Here is a 17391-nt window from a genome sequence, read left to right as displayed (position 1 = left end):
TCTTTTGGAAAGAAGTTTGGAGATAGGCACCTCAAGCCTTAAAAATGTTCATTTGCTTTGACCTCAAACTCATTTTTACGGATTTATTGCAAGAACGTTATTCTCAATATGGAAAAAAGCTTTCATGCATAAAAACGGTTATTTTGTCTGATAATATTGAAAAGTTGGAAATAATTTAAATGTGTAAAATGGTTAACCAGTAAACCCACTCAGTGGAATATTTTGTAGCCCACACAAAAAAATCAAGGTTATGAATCCCCTGATTATATGAGAAATGATGGATTTCAATGTTAAATGGAGAAAAGGTGAACATAAAATTTGATATCCAATATGATGGGAGCTTTGTCCCAGAAAAATCACCCTAGCCGGTGTACAGAAGGGAGAGCAGATGACAGGAAGGAAAATTATTCCAAAGCTTTATCATTAGTCTTACTTAAGTAATAGAATATCAAGCAATTTTACTTTCTAACTTTTTTGGTTCCATATTTCCATGTAAGGGACATGAATTATTAATACTTTGTGGGAGGAGGGTACACTTTTTCACAAAAATTTAACACTGTTTTCTAATTCCCTCCACTAGAGGGAGAAACTATTTCATGTAATTTCACTTTGATGTGCTATTTAGAACCAGTCAGGAAGTTTTACTCTACTTTCCTCTGACTGTGGTGAGGGTTTTTTTGTTTGTTTGCTTATTTGTTTAGAAATTCTTTGAAATCGGTTTTAGACGATTTATTAAACCATTATATTGAAAGTAGAGGAATTTTGCAATTTTTTCCCGTTTTTCCCCATTGAAAACTTGGCTGGCTTTAGTAATGAAACGTTAAAGAATTTGAAGTTCTTAGACTGTCAGTTTTTTAAACATGATCTGAATATAAAAATATATGTTCATTGAGTAAATTTTTGAAAACAATGAACAACTCATTGAAGGAAATAGAAGCCACCTCTGCATGTACACACACCTAATCTGCTCTTTTGTCTGAAAAAAGTATGAAAAATATTTTGCCATGTCACTAAATACTCTTCTACATCAGAGAATTTGATTAAGCTTATGCACCGTCTCCCAGGAAAAATGCACAGATACATTTTGAATGTAGAACTCCTGAAGCCCATTCATTAACTCTGGTTGAGACCTGTTGTCATTCTTTTCTTAGTGGCTTCATAGCGCATTCCTTCAGACGGTGAGCTGTTTTTATTTAAACCAGTCCCAATTTGGAGGCTCTTAGCTTTCTTCTAGGGTTTGGTTATAAACAATCTTATGACATCATGTTGGTAGATAAATCTTTGCCCACATCTGATTTTCTTAGGGTAAACTCCTGATGTAGGATTGTTGTTAGGTACCAAGAGCTACTCTCCAGAAAGTGATACCAGCTCCTCTCCCAATGATGGCATATAATAGAGTTCCTCATTCTTTAAGTGATTGTTCAAAGCAGCTAAAATGTATAAATATACCTTACTGTTTTCATAAGTGTAGGTATTCTGATTGTTTATCGCTGCATAAGAAACCACCCTGAATCAGTGGCTTAAAACAATGAAAATCGTTTATTTTGTTCATGAACCTGGAGGTTGAGTAGAATATTAATTCTTTTACTACACTCTTACTGACTGAAAACAGTACCTATCTGACTAGCTCACAGTTCTGTAGGTCAGAAGTCCAGGCACAGCCTGACTAGGTTTCCTGCTCAGATACACACTGGAACATGTGGGTTCCCTCCCGAGAGTGTTAAAGCACGTGAAATGTAAGTGTAAGACATTGAGCCCCAGACGTTGGATGTTCACCATAGTTTGTGTGGGTCACAGAGCTGAAATCAAGATGTCAGTCTGGCTGTGTTAGCATCCAGAGGCTCTGGGAAAGAATGCCTCCAGGCTTCTTTGTCTTGTTGGCATAATTCAGATTCTGCAGTTGCAGGACAGAGGTCCCCATTTCCTTGCTGGCTGTCAGTCGGGGGACAGTCTCAGCTCCTAGAGGCCTCTCGCTTGCCTTCCCTGCTGCAGCATTGGACTTCTTCAGAGCCAGCAATGGAGAGTCTCCCTCTTGTCCCTTTTGTACTTCAATTCAGGAAGAGTTCAGGTCCTTTTCATGGGGTGCCTGAGTAGGTCACATCCACCTAGAATAATCTCCCTATCTTAAAAAATCAACTGATTTTGAACCTTAATTCCATCTGCAAAATCCCTTCATTGCAGCACCTAGATTTAGAGTTTGATTGGATAAGTGGAAGGTTTGTGTACTTCAGTAAGTAGGAATCTTGGGGGGTCTGTTAGAATTCTGCCTATTGCTAGCAGTGTCCCCACTTCAAGGACCGAAGTGTCTTAGTTCCTAAAACTCCTAAGAGAGTTTATCAGTGTTCATTTTATTTCAGTGACCTTGGTGAATGGGAAGACTACCACCTCCGTGAACAAGAATGGCACCCAGCTTCCTGAGTACACAGTGTGGCTCTGCTACTTAGTGGTGTGACCTTGGCTGTGCTGCTCTACTTATTCTACTTCTCTGCCTCTGTTTCCCTCATCTGTAAACTAGGGCTTCCCTGGTGGCGCAGTGGTTGAGAGTCCACCTGCTGATGTAGGGGACACGGGTTCGTGCCCCGGTCCGGGAGGATCCCACATGCCGTGGAGCGGCTGGGCCCAAGAGCCATGGCCGCTGAGCCTGCTTGTCCGGAGCCTGTGCTCCGCAATGGGAGAGGCCACAACAGTGAGAGACCCGTGTAACGTAAAAAAAACAAAAACAAAAACATGGAGTTAGTGATCGTTCTTTCCTCGTAGGGTTTTTTGTTTTATACATTTATTTTATTTATTTATTTTTGGCTGCTTTGGTTCTACGTTGCTGCTCGCGGGCTTTCTCCAGTTGCGTCGAGCGTGGGGCTACTCTTCGTTGCAGTGCGGTGGCTTCTCTTATTGCGGAGCACAGGCTCTAGGCGCGCAGGCTTCAGTAGCTGTGGCACGTGGGTTCTAGAGCGTAGGCTCAGTAGTCGTGGCACACGGGCTTAGTTGCTCCGCGGCATTTCGATTCCTCCCGGACTAGGGCTCGAACCTGTGTCCCCTGCACTGGCAGGCGGATTCTTCACCACTGTGCCAGCAGGGAAGCCCCCTTTTAGGGTTTTGATTATTAGATTATTTCATACCCAGGGAACTCCAGGAACAGTGCTTGACTGTGAATTGCTTTAAAAGTGATTACTTTTTAAAAACATGCTTTTGAATCTGTAGTTAGGCAATTCAGGTATGTTAAGCATGTTCATTAATAGGACTTCCTGCTATAAAGAGACCCACAAATAAAATAGAATTTTTCTTTCTTGGTCTTAACTTCTTATTTCTGACTTACTATGTTATATGCATATGCCTTTTATGGTGGGCTGCCACAAATTTATGTTGGAAAGAGTGGAATTTAAATAAATCTTACCTATGCTAATTTGATAGATTTTGATAATTCATTTCACTAGCATGGTATGATATTACCAGTAGCAGACTAAAATCTGAGTTCATTTCTGGCTCTGCCCCTGAATCCTGATGAGACCAATAGCTGGAAAGGCTTTTGGATATTATACTATGAATTAGTTATAATATTGACTCTGTTTGTTTAGGAAAACCTGGAGGAGTGCCTAAAGCAGTTAAAGGAGGAAAGAGTAATAAGACTGAAGGCTGATAGACGCGTCAGTGAGGTAAACAAGTTTCTTCTTCTGCTTTTGAGAGTGTTTTGGTTTTATTTTGATTTTATTTTAAGCCATATACACATAATTTGTAAGCTTTAAAACTGTAATATGTTGCAAATTGGTTGTATCATATGGACTTTTGCATTTACTGGTATGTAGTGATCATATGATCTATATTCCAGAAAGCATGTTTTAAAAAATGTGAAAATCTGGTTTTGTGTATGTGTGTGTGTGTGTGTGTATGTGTGTGTGCACTTTTATATGACATTAGCTTATTTCCTGTTCATGATTCTTTGATTCAAGAAGGCACTTTTTGTGCATATACTGTATATACAGTAACATAAAAGACACGATGAGACTCTTCTGGCAATGAATTAGGAAAGTGAATCCTTTAAATAAATTTAAGATATTGGAAAACTTCTAAGAATGCAATGAAAGGTAAAAATATATACTATGAGAATTACATTAGGTAATGTGCATGAAAGCAGGGCATAATCTAAAAAGTTCTATCTAAATATAATTTATCACAGGGTGAGTGTAGGGAGGAATTTTTGAAAGTGCATCCATTGGATTGGCGGACACTCATTCAATAAATGTTGAGCACCGGCTCATGTAAGGCAAAAGGGGCATCATGAACATTAACGGCCTTTCTGAGAAATACTAGAGTTGAGCTTACAGGGGGTTTTAAGTGCATAGATGATGAGCAGAAGGGGAAGAGTGCACAGGGGTGAATATTTTCAAGAAGCCAAAGAAAATATTGGTGATTGTACATTTAATAAATTGGGTTGGGTATGATTTAGGACTTTTAAACGTAAGCATTAGATATTTTGCTCACTAAAGTTAATTCTTAACATTCAGCAGAGTTGTAATATGTTTTGTTCAGATCAGATTCTATAATTCATTTTCTAATTTAAGAGAAACTTAAAGCAGGTAATTTTCTAATGTGGAATGAGGCTCCGTTATGAATTGAACTAGTTAGAAATGTGATCTTTTGTGAAAGATCATTAATAAAACAATAACTTTGGTTTATTTATATACCACCTAAGTGTTATATAGGAAACTTTGTTGGGTGCCTGTGGGTTTTGGTTACTATGTGATATGGTCTCTGTCTTTACTGGTGGAGAGTTAGGTTAATTACAAATTAATTACATTTTGAGTGTTTTAGTTTTGTTCCTTGAACATAGGCAAGACTACTTTTGATGACAATGAGAAAAAATCATGTCAGACATTTTTAGTCTTCTTTTATAGCTGGAACATGAAAATGCCCACTTAAGAAATACGAATTTCTCTTTGTCTGAAGCCCTTCATGCCCACTCATTGACAAGCATGATCCTGGATGATGAAGGTGTTTTGGGCAGCATTGAGAATTCTTTTCAGAAGTTCCATGCTTTCTTGGATCTCCTTAAAGATGCTGGGTTAGTTCATTTCTCTTCATGGTGTTCTTCTCTTTGTGACTATAATGGTAGTTTGCTGAGGAACTGGAGCAATTTTCATCACTTTCGTGGCCATATTTAGTGTAATTATAGGTAATATAGTTGGCTTTTTAAAATGAGGAATTAAATTTTTTAAGAAATGCAAATAGGGAAGCCTGCTTTGGTAGAGTGGGGAGCTCATTATAAAAGAGTAAGCTGTAGATAGAGTAATTAGTAGGTGTAGTTTTTTGTAAAGATTAAATTGAAGGCAGTTTTCATTGAAAATATTCGGGAATGGATAAGAATTTTCCTATCTTTCATTTACTTTGCTTGTTTGATAAGTCTGAATTAAAGTTATTTTCGCCTTAGACATAAAAATTATTATTAATCTGCAGGGGAGATATAGGTCAGTGGTTCTCAACTGGGAGCAATTTTGCTGGAAGAGGGAAGTGGAGATTGATAGTTGATGGAGTGGTGTTTTGTCAGTGAATGAATTGGTGTTGGTGTTGGGAAGGAAGGAACAAACACATTCTTGGAAACTGGAGGAAAGGTGGTAAAGAAGTGTGGGAATAGAGGTGTGAGAGGTAATGGATGAGGTGCGTGGTAGATGTTGAAGCTGCTAGTCAGACAGTGTTTAAAATGGAGCCGTAATAGGTAAGGAGATGGGATGTGTCCTAGAGGATGAATCTGGAAAGGGCTGAGAATTTGGGGGAGAGAGAGGCTTGTAGTCTGGAGTAGGATGTAGGCTTTTAAGATTTTAGAAGTACTTCATGATTGTAGGTCTGGGGAAATCTAAACTGCTCTTATGTGATTATAATAACCTTTGTCTTTTCTCCTTTCCTCCTCTGGTCCAGGCTTGGGCAGCTGGCCACAATGGCTGGTATAGATGAGTCAGATTTTCATTTACTAGGTCGTCCCCAGATGAATTCTACTGTTAGTAGTCCACGTAAAGAAGAAAAGAAGGCGCTTGAAGAAGAAAAATCAGAATCAAAACAGGGTGCCCCAGGACAAATGCAAAATATCCAAGTAAGTGGACAGAACAGCACTTAATGATTCTAAGAGTGATTAGCAAAAAGGAAATGACCAAGTCAGGGAGAAAACAATAATGATCAGTCTCTAATAGTTCACATGCTCAAGAGCTAGAAGATTCTGGAATCCTTTCCAAATCTGAGATTAGTAAATGTGTGCCCATTTCATGATACTGTATTGTTGTAAATAAGGAGACTGGAAGTTCTTTAGAAAATTTATGAGTTAAAGCAAACTATCCTTAATGAAGAAAGAAAACATTAGAGAAAATATTCCAGATTTTAAATTGTATAAATGTCTGTTCTATTCATATTTTATCTAGGTTTCTATTTGTATGCAGTCAGCTTACAATGAAGGAACACTAATGAAGGTACACATACTGATATAATTTTTAAAATAAGTAATCCAGACATAGCTAATAGGTAACATATGACAGTGAATCACCTGGTTATGGGAATGGGAGGGGAAAACCTGTCAGCTTTTCCTCTAGCCTCACTTGGAGCCCCCATCAACCAATCTCAGACTGGTCTTGGGAACTGACAGCTTGAGAACACAGTCTGGTCACAAACTATATACTGTTTACATGTGCCTGGAGGATAGAAAAGAAATTAATTATCTTACAGAATAGGGTTTTATTTTTAGTGAGGGAAAGGAAATGGGTAATAACTACCCCAGTCACCAAAGTCTGAAAATGTAGTGGACATAGTCTTGGATATAGCTAGGTTAAGCTGAGAATCACTTGGCAAGATATAATTAGAAAAAAACTGGCTCTGAAATCTTCTGAATATTGACTGTGTTAATAATAAGATCACAGAGTAACACTGAAGTTTTGAACTCTACTTTTTAATGGTTGGCTTTGTTCATCACTGAATTTTTGTCTTGTCTTTTGTTTTTCCCTCCAGTTTCAGAAAATTACAGGTGATGCTGGGATTCCTTTGCCTGTCGACTCCTTCCATGTCCCAGTGTCTACTCAGGAGGCCTTAGAAACTTCCAAAGACAACCTGGGGGTCCCAGTCACAGAGCAGCAGCAGGAGTCTTTTGAAGATTTCATTGCTAGAACATGTTCTCCCTTCAGCAGACGTCATTTCTGGAACTGGAAGTCAAAGAAAAGAAGAGGAATTATCTAGAAATAGCAGGTCTTTTTCAGAGAAAATGAGCAAAGCAGGTGAATATACCAAAAAATACTCTGCTAGGAAACAACCTGGGAAGGACCTGCATTCCTGCTCTGACTCACCTGTAAAGCAGAAAAGCAAAGGAATTGGGCAAAATAATTCTTTGCTTAATGAACCAATTAGAAGTGAGTCTTCGAAAAAACACATTTCTGTTAAGAAAGAGAGTACAATAGTGACTGTTTCATCAAAGACAACTAAAAGTAAACTCAATCTACTAGAACATTCTGAAAGTGATACTCCTGGATCTGATTGTGAATTTCAAGAAAGCATCCATACTCTATCACACCTAACATAGGTCTAAATCTTTTAAAATTATGTTTTTGCCTTCAAATTTTAATAAATTACTTATGCTTTTATTATAGCATATGGTGGTTTCAGTTACTTGACTGGAAGCCATTAGAGAAAGATTTATCTATACTTTTTTATTATAATGAAAGTTTTGGTGTACTTTTCCTTGTGACACTTTGCACCATTCATTCAGCTAATGTTTACTGAGGGCTTCATATGTACAGTACTTTTCTGGGTGCTATTGCTTTCAGCAGTGAATAAAATAAAGCCTTTACTCTCCTGGAACTAGCACTCTGTGTTGGGAGAAAACATAAACAACAAAGCAGGGTAAGGGTTAAAAAGAGATGGGAATGATAAATGGAATAGTTTTACCATTTGGTTAAACATCAAACTATTATAAATCACATGGCCAGAAGCCATTGAGGTATTTTAATTCACAATAACCAGAGAGCCTCAAACATTTACCAAGGCACTTACCGTGTTTATGGATTACAGCAACGCTCTGAGGTAGGGAACTGTTACCATCCCCGGTTACAGATGAGGAGTCTGAGGAGACATTTTGTGAGTTGCCCAGAATTACACAGCTGTAAGTAAGTGGGGAGCTGCGATGTGACCCGAACCCATGCTCTATTTTTTTTTTTAATGTATGGACTTTATTATGTTTCATTTATGTGAATTTTTTCTTTAAAGATTTTTTCTGATGTCGACCATTTTTAAAGTGTTTATTGTATTTGTTACAGTATTGCTTCTGTTTTATGTTTTGGATTTTTGGCCGCAAGGCATGTGGGATCTTAGCTCCCCCACCAGGGATCGAACCCTCACCCCCTCCATTGGAAGGCGAAGTCTTAACCACTGGACCACCAGGGAAGTCCCCCTTATGTGACTATTTTTATGGCAATTTTTAAAAATTTTGTTTTTTTATTGACGTAGAGTTGAATTACATTGTTGTGTTAATTACTGCTGTACAGGAAAGTGACTCAGGTACACATTTATATACATTCTTTTTCATATTCTTTTCCATTACGGTTTATCACAGGATATATAGTTCCCTGTGCTCTACAGTAGGACCTTTTTGGTTTTTTTAAAATACATCCACTTTTTAAAAAATAAATTTATTTATTTATTTATTTATTTTTGGCTGCATTGGGCCTTCGTTGCTGCACGCAGGCTTTCTCTAGTTGCGGTGTGCGGGTTTCTCATTGTGGTGGCTTTTCTTGTTGCAGAGCACGGGCTCTAGGTGCATGGACTTAAGTAGTTGTGGCATCGGCCTTAGTTGCTCGCTGGCATGTGGGATCTTCCCGGACCAGGGCTCGAACCCGTGTCCCCTGCATTGGCAGGCGTATTCTTAACCACTGCGCCACCAGGGAAGTCCCATGTAGGACCTTTTTGTTTATCCATCCTGTATATACACCAGTTTGCATCTGCTAATCCCAAACTCCCAATCCAACCCTCTCCCACCCCCTCCCCCTTGGCAACCACCACTCTATTCTCTATGTCCTTGGTTATGTTTCTGTTCACAGATAGGCAGAACCCAGGCTCTTAATTACTTTGTTATCCTGTTTCCTTGTTAAGAGAAGAAGGGTTTAAGGAAGGCACCGAGAGAGAAGCCAGTGAGCACTAGAGATGCAAAAGAGTGGGGCTGTCAGAAAGCACACCTGTCTCCTTCCCCCATCTGAGCAGAATTTTTAAATGGCAGAGTATGTAAGAGTATGTGATGACACATCTCTGGATTAAATTATGTCTCCCTGGTAAAACATGCACAGATAAGTCTTTAGTTCAATCAGACTGAAAGGTGAGATCAGAGAAAAGCTGGAGTGTCAGATTTCTTCTAAAAGGTCCTGCCTGATTGTTACTAATAGGGCTACTACAGTACTAGTTAGTTCATTAGTCATGGATTGGGTGTTAGAGGAGTGAAACAATGAGCAAGATGTAGCTTTGGCCCTTTAGCAGTGGAGTGAGAGGGAAGACGCACAGCAGATGTCTCATCCTGCACGTGACATGCTGTGACGGGCATATTCAGGGCGTTTGGTCAGTGTTTGTGGAAGAAGAGGGGGAGCTGTGAGGCAAAGAAAAGTCATCAAAAGAGGCAGTCCCTAAGCTAAGTCTTAAAGGACTCATGAAAAACTGGTGAGTCAGCCGGTGAAGGGAAAGGACACTCAAGGCAGAGAGGACAGCGGAAGTCCAGAGCCGTGAGTGTGCGAGGGGTGTGTTACGGAGCCACAGGCACTGTGGCTCTGGAGGATCAGTGCAGTGTCGCCAGGCAGTGGCAAGTGCCCCTAAAGGAGGCCGCGAGGAGGAGGAGAGCGGGTCTTAACCACCCATGTGCGTGGAGCTGGTTTCCTCAGAAAACAGCTAAGAATGGAAAGGACAAGTTCAGGTGGCATTTTAGACCACTGACCTCAGTATGGATGAGGAATTTGAAGAAGCCTGGAGACAATTATGCCCCAGTCTTCTGAGGAGCAGCGTTTTTTATTTTCGAGTGGGACTTTCATGCTGCCACCTCCTCTCCTGTCCCTACTGAAAGGTTCATAGGCCAGCAGAAGGGAGAACCTGGCTTAAGTAAAGTTAATCAGGTTTCTTTACTGTACAGTTTCTCGGGGCTGCTGTAGGCTAGTGTTCATTCTGGATCGTCACAGCAGGCGTATGGTACACAGCCACCCTCAAAGCTATTTGACTCTAGAGTCCTCTTTAATAGAAGTGTCTGACAACTGGTTCCACGAAACAGCAATTTGGTAACTTTTGGATCAGGTAATAGCAAGGAGAAAGGGGTCTGAAATAAGGTATAGATGAAGGGAGGAAATAAGTTCTCATTTTATTTAGGAAATTACAAGCAAGACTTGATCTTGGGAAGTAAGGAAGAAGTAGGAGGCGAAGGCTGAATCCCCATCTGTGTGACTAAGGTTGGGTGGTGGTATCATTGAGTTTGGAAATAGGGGATAAAGAACTGAATTGGGGAAAAGACTTTAGTTCTGGACATGTAGAATTTTAAAGCACCTGTAGAATTCAGGAGACAAACTGGTAGATAACTGGACATGCACGTGAAGACATGCAAAGATAAAAATTTGAATGTCATCAGCACATATCAGCAGTCATTAAAATCATGAACATGGATGAGATTTCAGAGAATCGTGAGTACTAACAACGTTTAAGTAATAAGCAGAGAAAGAATTCTGGGAAGGAGAGAGGTGATAGAGTTTCAAGAAGGAGGAAGTAGATGACAGTGTCATCCTTCAGAGAATGTGAGTGTCCATTGGATTTGGGCAGTTAGGTCCCCAGTGACCTTAGAGCAGTTCAGTGAAGTGGTGGACAAAAAGCCAGATGGCAATAAATTGAGGGTGTAGGGCTGCCTGTGGGGGCCAGGCGGGGCTAGTGAAGACAGTGGGAATAGGCTACTCTGAAGGAGTTTGGATGAAAAGAGAAAATAATTAGCAAAAAAGAATTTTTTAGAATGAGAAGGACTTATATTTTTTATGTTGAAATGAAGGAACCGATAAAGGAGATCCTGAAGATGTAGATAATAATTTAGAGAACTGGGGAAACATGGACATATGAATAAGAAAAAAACCTTGCACAGTATATAAAAATCACTTGTATCCTTCGAGTTGGATGGATACTGGTAAGTTTGGGAGGAAATAAAAGTAAGAGATAGAAGTTAAATGAGTTTATACTGATAGCCTCAGTTTTCTTTGACACAGATTTTCAGAGACACATATGTACACATACATAATTACAGTTTTAAAATTCTTACATAGTTACATGTTTTATTAATCACGTCTGAGAAAAGTCATTGATTTTCATTTTGTACCCCATTATCTTGTAAGGACAAGATACAGTGACAACTTCCAAGCTTTTTGCATATCAGAGCTGAAACGGAAAGTATCTCCGTAATTAAATTTTCACTTCTTATTTGTAATAAGTTTATCCTTAGGAGGATACTTTCATAGTGTTTGATCACAGGTGAGTTTGGGCATTGCTGTCACTCAATAATGTTGAGCATGTGTCAGGTTCTCTGCTACACTATATATTAAGTTTTTCTCCGTTAAGCAAATATTTTTTGGCAGCCTGTGGGAATAAGATACACCTAGGTCCTCTTTCCTTGGTATATTCAACAAAAGCCTCTGAAAGTAAATTTCCAAGTCAGGCCATACTAAGTCCTGGCATAATAAGTTTTCATCGTTAACAGTTTTTTTGTGTTTGTGGGGTTTGTTTTTATTTTTTTGAAGCAAGGATAAGACACTGTCTTAACTCAGTAATTGTCCATTCATTAATAAGTCAAAGAAGACATTGATGAAGCATGGTATTTTGAATATCCTTTCCACAGAACAGGTAATGGGCCATCCTGAAACTCTGGTGAGATGCTTATCATTTTCAGATTTTGGAGTGGCAGAGAAAACCCTATTACACCTTGAATTATCACTAGAAACATAAATTCAGCCAAATAAAAACAGTGCCTCTGCCTACTGAGGTTGTCAATTTCCATCTCAACAAAAGTGAACATTTCTCCTTTAGATTAAAATCAAGAAAATCCCCTCTGTCCAGGATGCAATAACGGGGTGCACGAAAGAGGAAAACTGAAGCTATTCCCTCTTTCCACCTGAACAGTGAATTCATTCTGATATCAAATATTTTTTATGATTCTGTTATGACCAGGTGCTTTATTGTTTAGAGATCAAGTTACTGTTCATTCTTGGTAAGTGAGAAAAATCCATGTTTTAGGACTCTGAATAGTAACTTTATATATTTTATATATATATTAAAAATAAATATATATATTATATGTAATATATATTCCACCTATTCAACAAAATTGTAATTTTCATCATCTCTTATTAATGATGAACTGTATTCACTCTTTGGAAAGGGCTTATAGGGAATTAAATTCTCCATTTACTTTTTATATAAGACCATGGAAACCAAATTCTCAACTGGGAGCAACCTTAGGTTTTGCTGTGAAGGTTTATGCTTGCCTGGCCTTAGAGTGATAAGCCACGAACTCAAGGTGGAGTGTTTTTCCTCTAAGTTACTTTCATTGATGCCACCTGAACAAATTTGGAGGGAATATTTTTTGAAATAGCTTTATCTCAGTAACCCTTTAAAAATGCTTCAGGGTATGGGGAACATAACTGTCAAAATGTTCAAGCAACTCTTGTTGATTTAAGTGTAATTGATCAGGAGCAATACAGGAAGGAGCTGGGTACAAAAGACAAAAGGCCCAGGGCTATTTCATGTATTGTTTTTGGCTTATTGTACAAAACAGAGAAAGTCTCATACACTCAGGCAGCCAAGGTCCCCTACTGTTCTCTCCTTTTAGTAAAAATAAAAGAGAGCTAGTTTCTCAATAGCAGCATTCTATCCTTAAGTGGGTACACAGTGATATTCTAATGGTCTCTGGAGCAGAGAATAATTCCGTGGCAGCTCTGACCTCCAGTCACCGGGTTCTCTGTAACTTAGTCTTTCATGGCCAAGGACTATAATCATTATTTCCATTTGTATTTAGCATCTCAAAATTGAAAGCACTCCATGGACAACAAAACAGTAAGTGATTTCATGAAGTGTTTTAGTATGGATAAAATAATAAACTATAAAAATACAAATCATACTAAAGCTTTTTCTTTCTGGAGAACTATATTCAGAAATTAATGTAAGCATCTAAGATGCGCATGTGTGTTTTTTCACCCATGATATTTGTGTGTGTGTGTGTGTGTGTGCATTCCACTGCTACAGGAGACATGCAAAATAATATCAGATTTGCTACTATATGAAGTTCTGCTTTCTCACAAGAACTGTGTCCTCGCAGGGTTCGTTCAGGAAGGTGAGTGCCCTACCACCACATCGCAGTCATATCTCATCACCTTCGGAAGGAATAATTTACACTTTAACCTTACATGCTGGCATATTAAATTAGTATTACTCATGAGAACTTGCTTATTAATAAAACAAGCTGAATTAGCCACTGGAGAATCATATTTGGAAATTCAATGACAATTTTACATTTTTAATAAAGGCTCAGAAATATTATTGCAGAGCAGGTAGTACAGAAAACTGTGGTCAAATTTGACACTCATTAATAATTGAAGTGTGGAACATGACAGGTGAAAATTGATATTGATTTCTTTCCTCTAATATTTGGAAGAGTTCTAAAAGGTAAATAAAATGAGATAACAAGACATATCAAGTCTCACTGATTTCTTTGATCAACTCCTCCCCACATATCACTCCTTCGCCTACCATGTTTTCAATAATTCAATGCCCATAGTCTTTCCAGTTCAGTGCATTATAAAACACGCTCAAGCTGGGTTTCAATCATATTAGACTGAAAGCTGAACTTTTTATGAAGGATTATTTAAAACCAAATGCATCTTGAGCCCAACAGCCTTTGAAACCAAACAATCCTGGGAGTTCAGTAAGGAAATGTCAACACTGTGGAGAACTTTTAGATTCAGAAAATTCAGTAATCCTATTTGATGTATGTTAACCGTATCAATATTAACAAACTTCTGCTTGATTTCAGCACTGATTTGAGAGCTGAGTTACTACTTGTCTTGTATTTTAACTAGTTGTGAAAGCACTGAGAGAGTTGTTCTTGGGTTGAACTTGACCTGCCTCTGGGAATGCTCTCTGTGCTATCCGTCTTGAAAAGCTGTATAGAGGTGCATGTCTCTGCCTTCCTTCTTCTCATCTGCACCACTTGGGAAAACGAAAGATGCTCAAATATAGATGTGAACACTGCAGATGCTCTGTTTGACAATGGTGTCTTTCAGCTTCCCAATAAAATTTATATTGCTGACCACCCATTTGACTGAAAAGTGACTCACTTTACTGACAGATATCTGGCTTGAGATGCCAAAAGAACTAGGTCATTTCAAATTTCCTTTTTAAGTCATAGCTTTGTGTTGCAACACTGCTTGTTCAAAAGTAGTGTTGAACTACTTTTCAACACTACTTGTTCAAAAGTTAGATCATGAAGGTTCCTTCCTATGACCTCCAAATAATCAAAATGTTCTGCAATGGGCTATATAAAAAGCAAGCAGAATGTTCCTAATTATCAATCCTTCTCTTGAGTCATATAGTTCTTGTAATTTCAAGGAAGAGAAACTCAAATGTAAAAATGTAAAGTGTTACAATAGCCAACCCTACCAGCACTGTTATCTAACCATTCAGCAATTTTTTTTTTCATTCAGCAATTTTCTCTGCCAAGTCACTCTGAACCTTAGACTACTGAGAATGTGTTTTTAATTAATTTTTAAGGTTCTCCTCTTTTGAGTTAAAAAATGGTCACAATTTTTATAAGTAAAATTAAAGAAAAAACAAAATAGAACATCTGAGATATTTCCATTAGGCATTATATATATATATACATAATTTTAATATCTATACATATATAAATGCACTGGGATAAATCTCCATCTTCTGTGTCAGTTGGACATAGGTCCATTTTCTTAGGAATAGGGAACTCCTTTCACAATGGAAGTGAGGAAATTGGCTGGACCATCCTTCTTGAATATAATTCCATGAAGCCGCCATTTAAGGTCATCTGGATCTTGGTTCCTTCTAGCAATCTACTACTCCAACAGTGTGTAGTTAATCAAATTCAGGTCTTTCTGAAGCCAGGCTAGAAATACAAAGTGAGGTGGACGACTAAGGTAACTGACCAAAAAGGAGGAAAGGAAGACGAGCAAAACAATTTCCCAATTTCATTTTTTCCCATATTCTCTGTGCTTGACAAGGGAAAAAATATTCGGGTCTGAGTTCCTTTCATTCTTAGCCATTGTTTGTTCAAAGTCTGAGAAAAAAAAAAAAAAAGGTAAAAATGAAAATATGGAGTCCAGCATTCCGTTAGCTCTCTTGCATGTAATATCACAACTTAAAAGGCCTTCCAAAATGGAGAGATAAACTTTTAAAAATATAGCCCAATCTTTTCAATCTAAACAGGTAAACACTAAAAATGTATTTTAGAAATCCAGCAAACACACTCACCACAGTCAAAGCAAAGGAAGGCTTATGGCTTACCAAATGACAGTGGCTGTCTATAAGAGAGAGAAAGAGAATACTCCAAAATTCTATCTGACCTGGCAGAGCTCAGCACAGCTACTATTCTTTCCTAAAATCAAGGCATAAAGAAATTGAATACAACTTGCCAAAATGTCACCTGCTGCCTCCAAAAGCAGATTAAAGAAGGGAGTGTCCAGAAATCAGGATGAAGAAAACTGCTTAGAGAAGACCCTTCTCCTATCAGTGGGCCACCAGGGTTTATCTGGATAATAAAATGGTAACAGGCCTTTCTGTCATCTTCTTTTTATAATTTATACATTTAAATTTCAGTTAACATTTTAAAAATATCCAATCAGAATGACAGGCATTTCCAGAAGTATCAGTTTTCTTCATCCTCACCCTTTCACAAATGTGAAAACTGAGGCTCAGTATAGCTGTCATGGGATTTTCCTAAATCACTGAAGCTGTAAATTTGGGACCTAAGTCTAAATCAGTTTCTCATTTTATCTTGGCTATCTTCTTAAAATTCTGTTTAGGGACATGGGGAGGGGGAAGGGTAAACTGGGATGAAGTGAGAGAGTGGCATGGACATATATACACTACCAAATGTAAAATAGATAGCTAGTGGGAAGCAGCCAAATAGCACAGGGAGATCAGCTCGGGGCTTTGTGACCACCTAGAGGGCTGGGATAGGAAGGGTGGGAAGGAGACACAAAAAGGAGGGGATATGGGGATATATACATACGTATAGCTGATGCACTGTTATACAGCAGAGACTAACACAACATTGTAATGCAATTATACTCCAATAAAGATGTTAAAACAATATATATGAAAGCTATATTATAAAATAGATACAGTGATGATATATCTGAGGGGTGGAATTATGGCTGCTTTTTAATCTATTTTTGGATTATTTGATTACATGATTTCTCTAAAAAGAATATGAATCTCTTGTGTAATAAAAGTTACTGAAAACCAAAAAAACAAAACAAATTCTGTTTAGGAAGAGAGGATAGAATGAAGGCTTGAGCATAGAAATCATGTAGAAATCACTGAAGATAGTGGGTCTGTAGTGCAGTTTCATTTGTAGTGGGTTTGGCTTACATTCTTATATTTAGTTTTACTTCTATACAACTATCAAAGAAGGAGAAAGAAGTTGGGTAATATTTGCATTTGCAACTAATCAAAGCAGCATTGCTTTTAGCTTTAACAAAAAGATCGTTCTGTGATCTCAGATTAACATCTTTATTCTTAAATGGAGCATAAATAACATTTATTGGCTAAGATTATTTGCAATAAACAAGACTGTTTACTGTTTACCACCTAGCAGATGACTATTTGTAAGTCTCACTGAGTATGCTAAAAGCTTATACTGAGCTCTCATTTTACCAGAGTGAATTTAAATTAACTTCAGCAGCCAGAATTAATGAAACCGGGTAAATGATGCAAAGATATTCCACAGGGTGTTCTGTTTTAATTAGAGATAGAAAATGTGAGTCATTAGAGGTTTTAAAAAATGTGGCATTGTGAGCTTCCCTGGTGGCGCAGTGGTTGAGAGTCCGCCTGCTGATGGAGGGGACACGGGTTCGTATCCCGGTCTGGGAAGATCCCACATGCCGCTCCCACAACAGTGAGAGGCCCGTATACCGCAAAAAAAAAAAAAAAAATGTTGCATTGTATTACTTTCTCATATTTTGAATCTAGGAATATAGATGAAAACTAAAAAATGTTAGCCACTTCAGTTCAGGTTTTAATGTATATCAGCTCTGAATTTATATTGAGTGAATAGTAAAGAGTCTGAATGAAGAACAGAATCTGGAGGCATTCAGGTACAAGTAATAAACTTTATTAGAAGTT

At 38.1% G+C, this 17391-nt stretch overlaps 1 protein-coding gene across 1 annotated transcript; it reads left to right on the top strand.

The window, feature by feature from the left end:
- The first annotated feature begins 1263 nt into the window (after positions 1 to 1263).
- LOC149749844 (centrosomal protein of 78 kDa-like) lies at positions 1264 to 10245 on the top strand. The gene is given in 7 exon segments (XM_089908598.1): positions 1264 to 1305; positions 3573 to 3650; positions 4890 to 5056; positions 5908 to 6079; positions 6402 to 6449; positions 6982 to 7152; positions 7154 to 10245. Coding segments are annotated over 7 exon segments (1071 nt in total). The 3' UTR covers positions 7547 to 10245.
- Positions 10246 to 17391: the final 7146 nt, after the last annotated feature.

The sequence above is a fragment of the Delphinapterus leucas genome, chromosome 3 (assembly GCF_059928025.1).
Source record: "Delphinapterus leucas isolate spDelLeu-1000000601 "Yukka" chromosome 3, BTC_Dleu_Yukka2, whole genome shotgun sequence".
In the NCBI taxonomy this organism is placed as follows: Eukaryota; Metazoa; Chordata; class Mammalia; order Artiodactyla; family Monodontidae; genus Delphinapterus; species Delphinapterus leucas.
The sequence above is the reverse complement of the archived record's forward strand: the minus strand, read 5'-3'. Positions and strand labels throughout refer to the sequence as shown.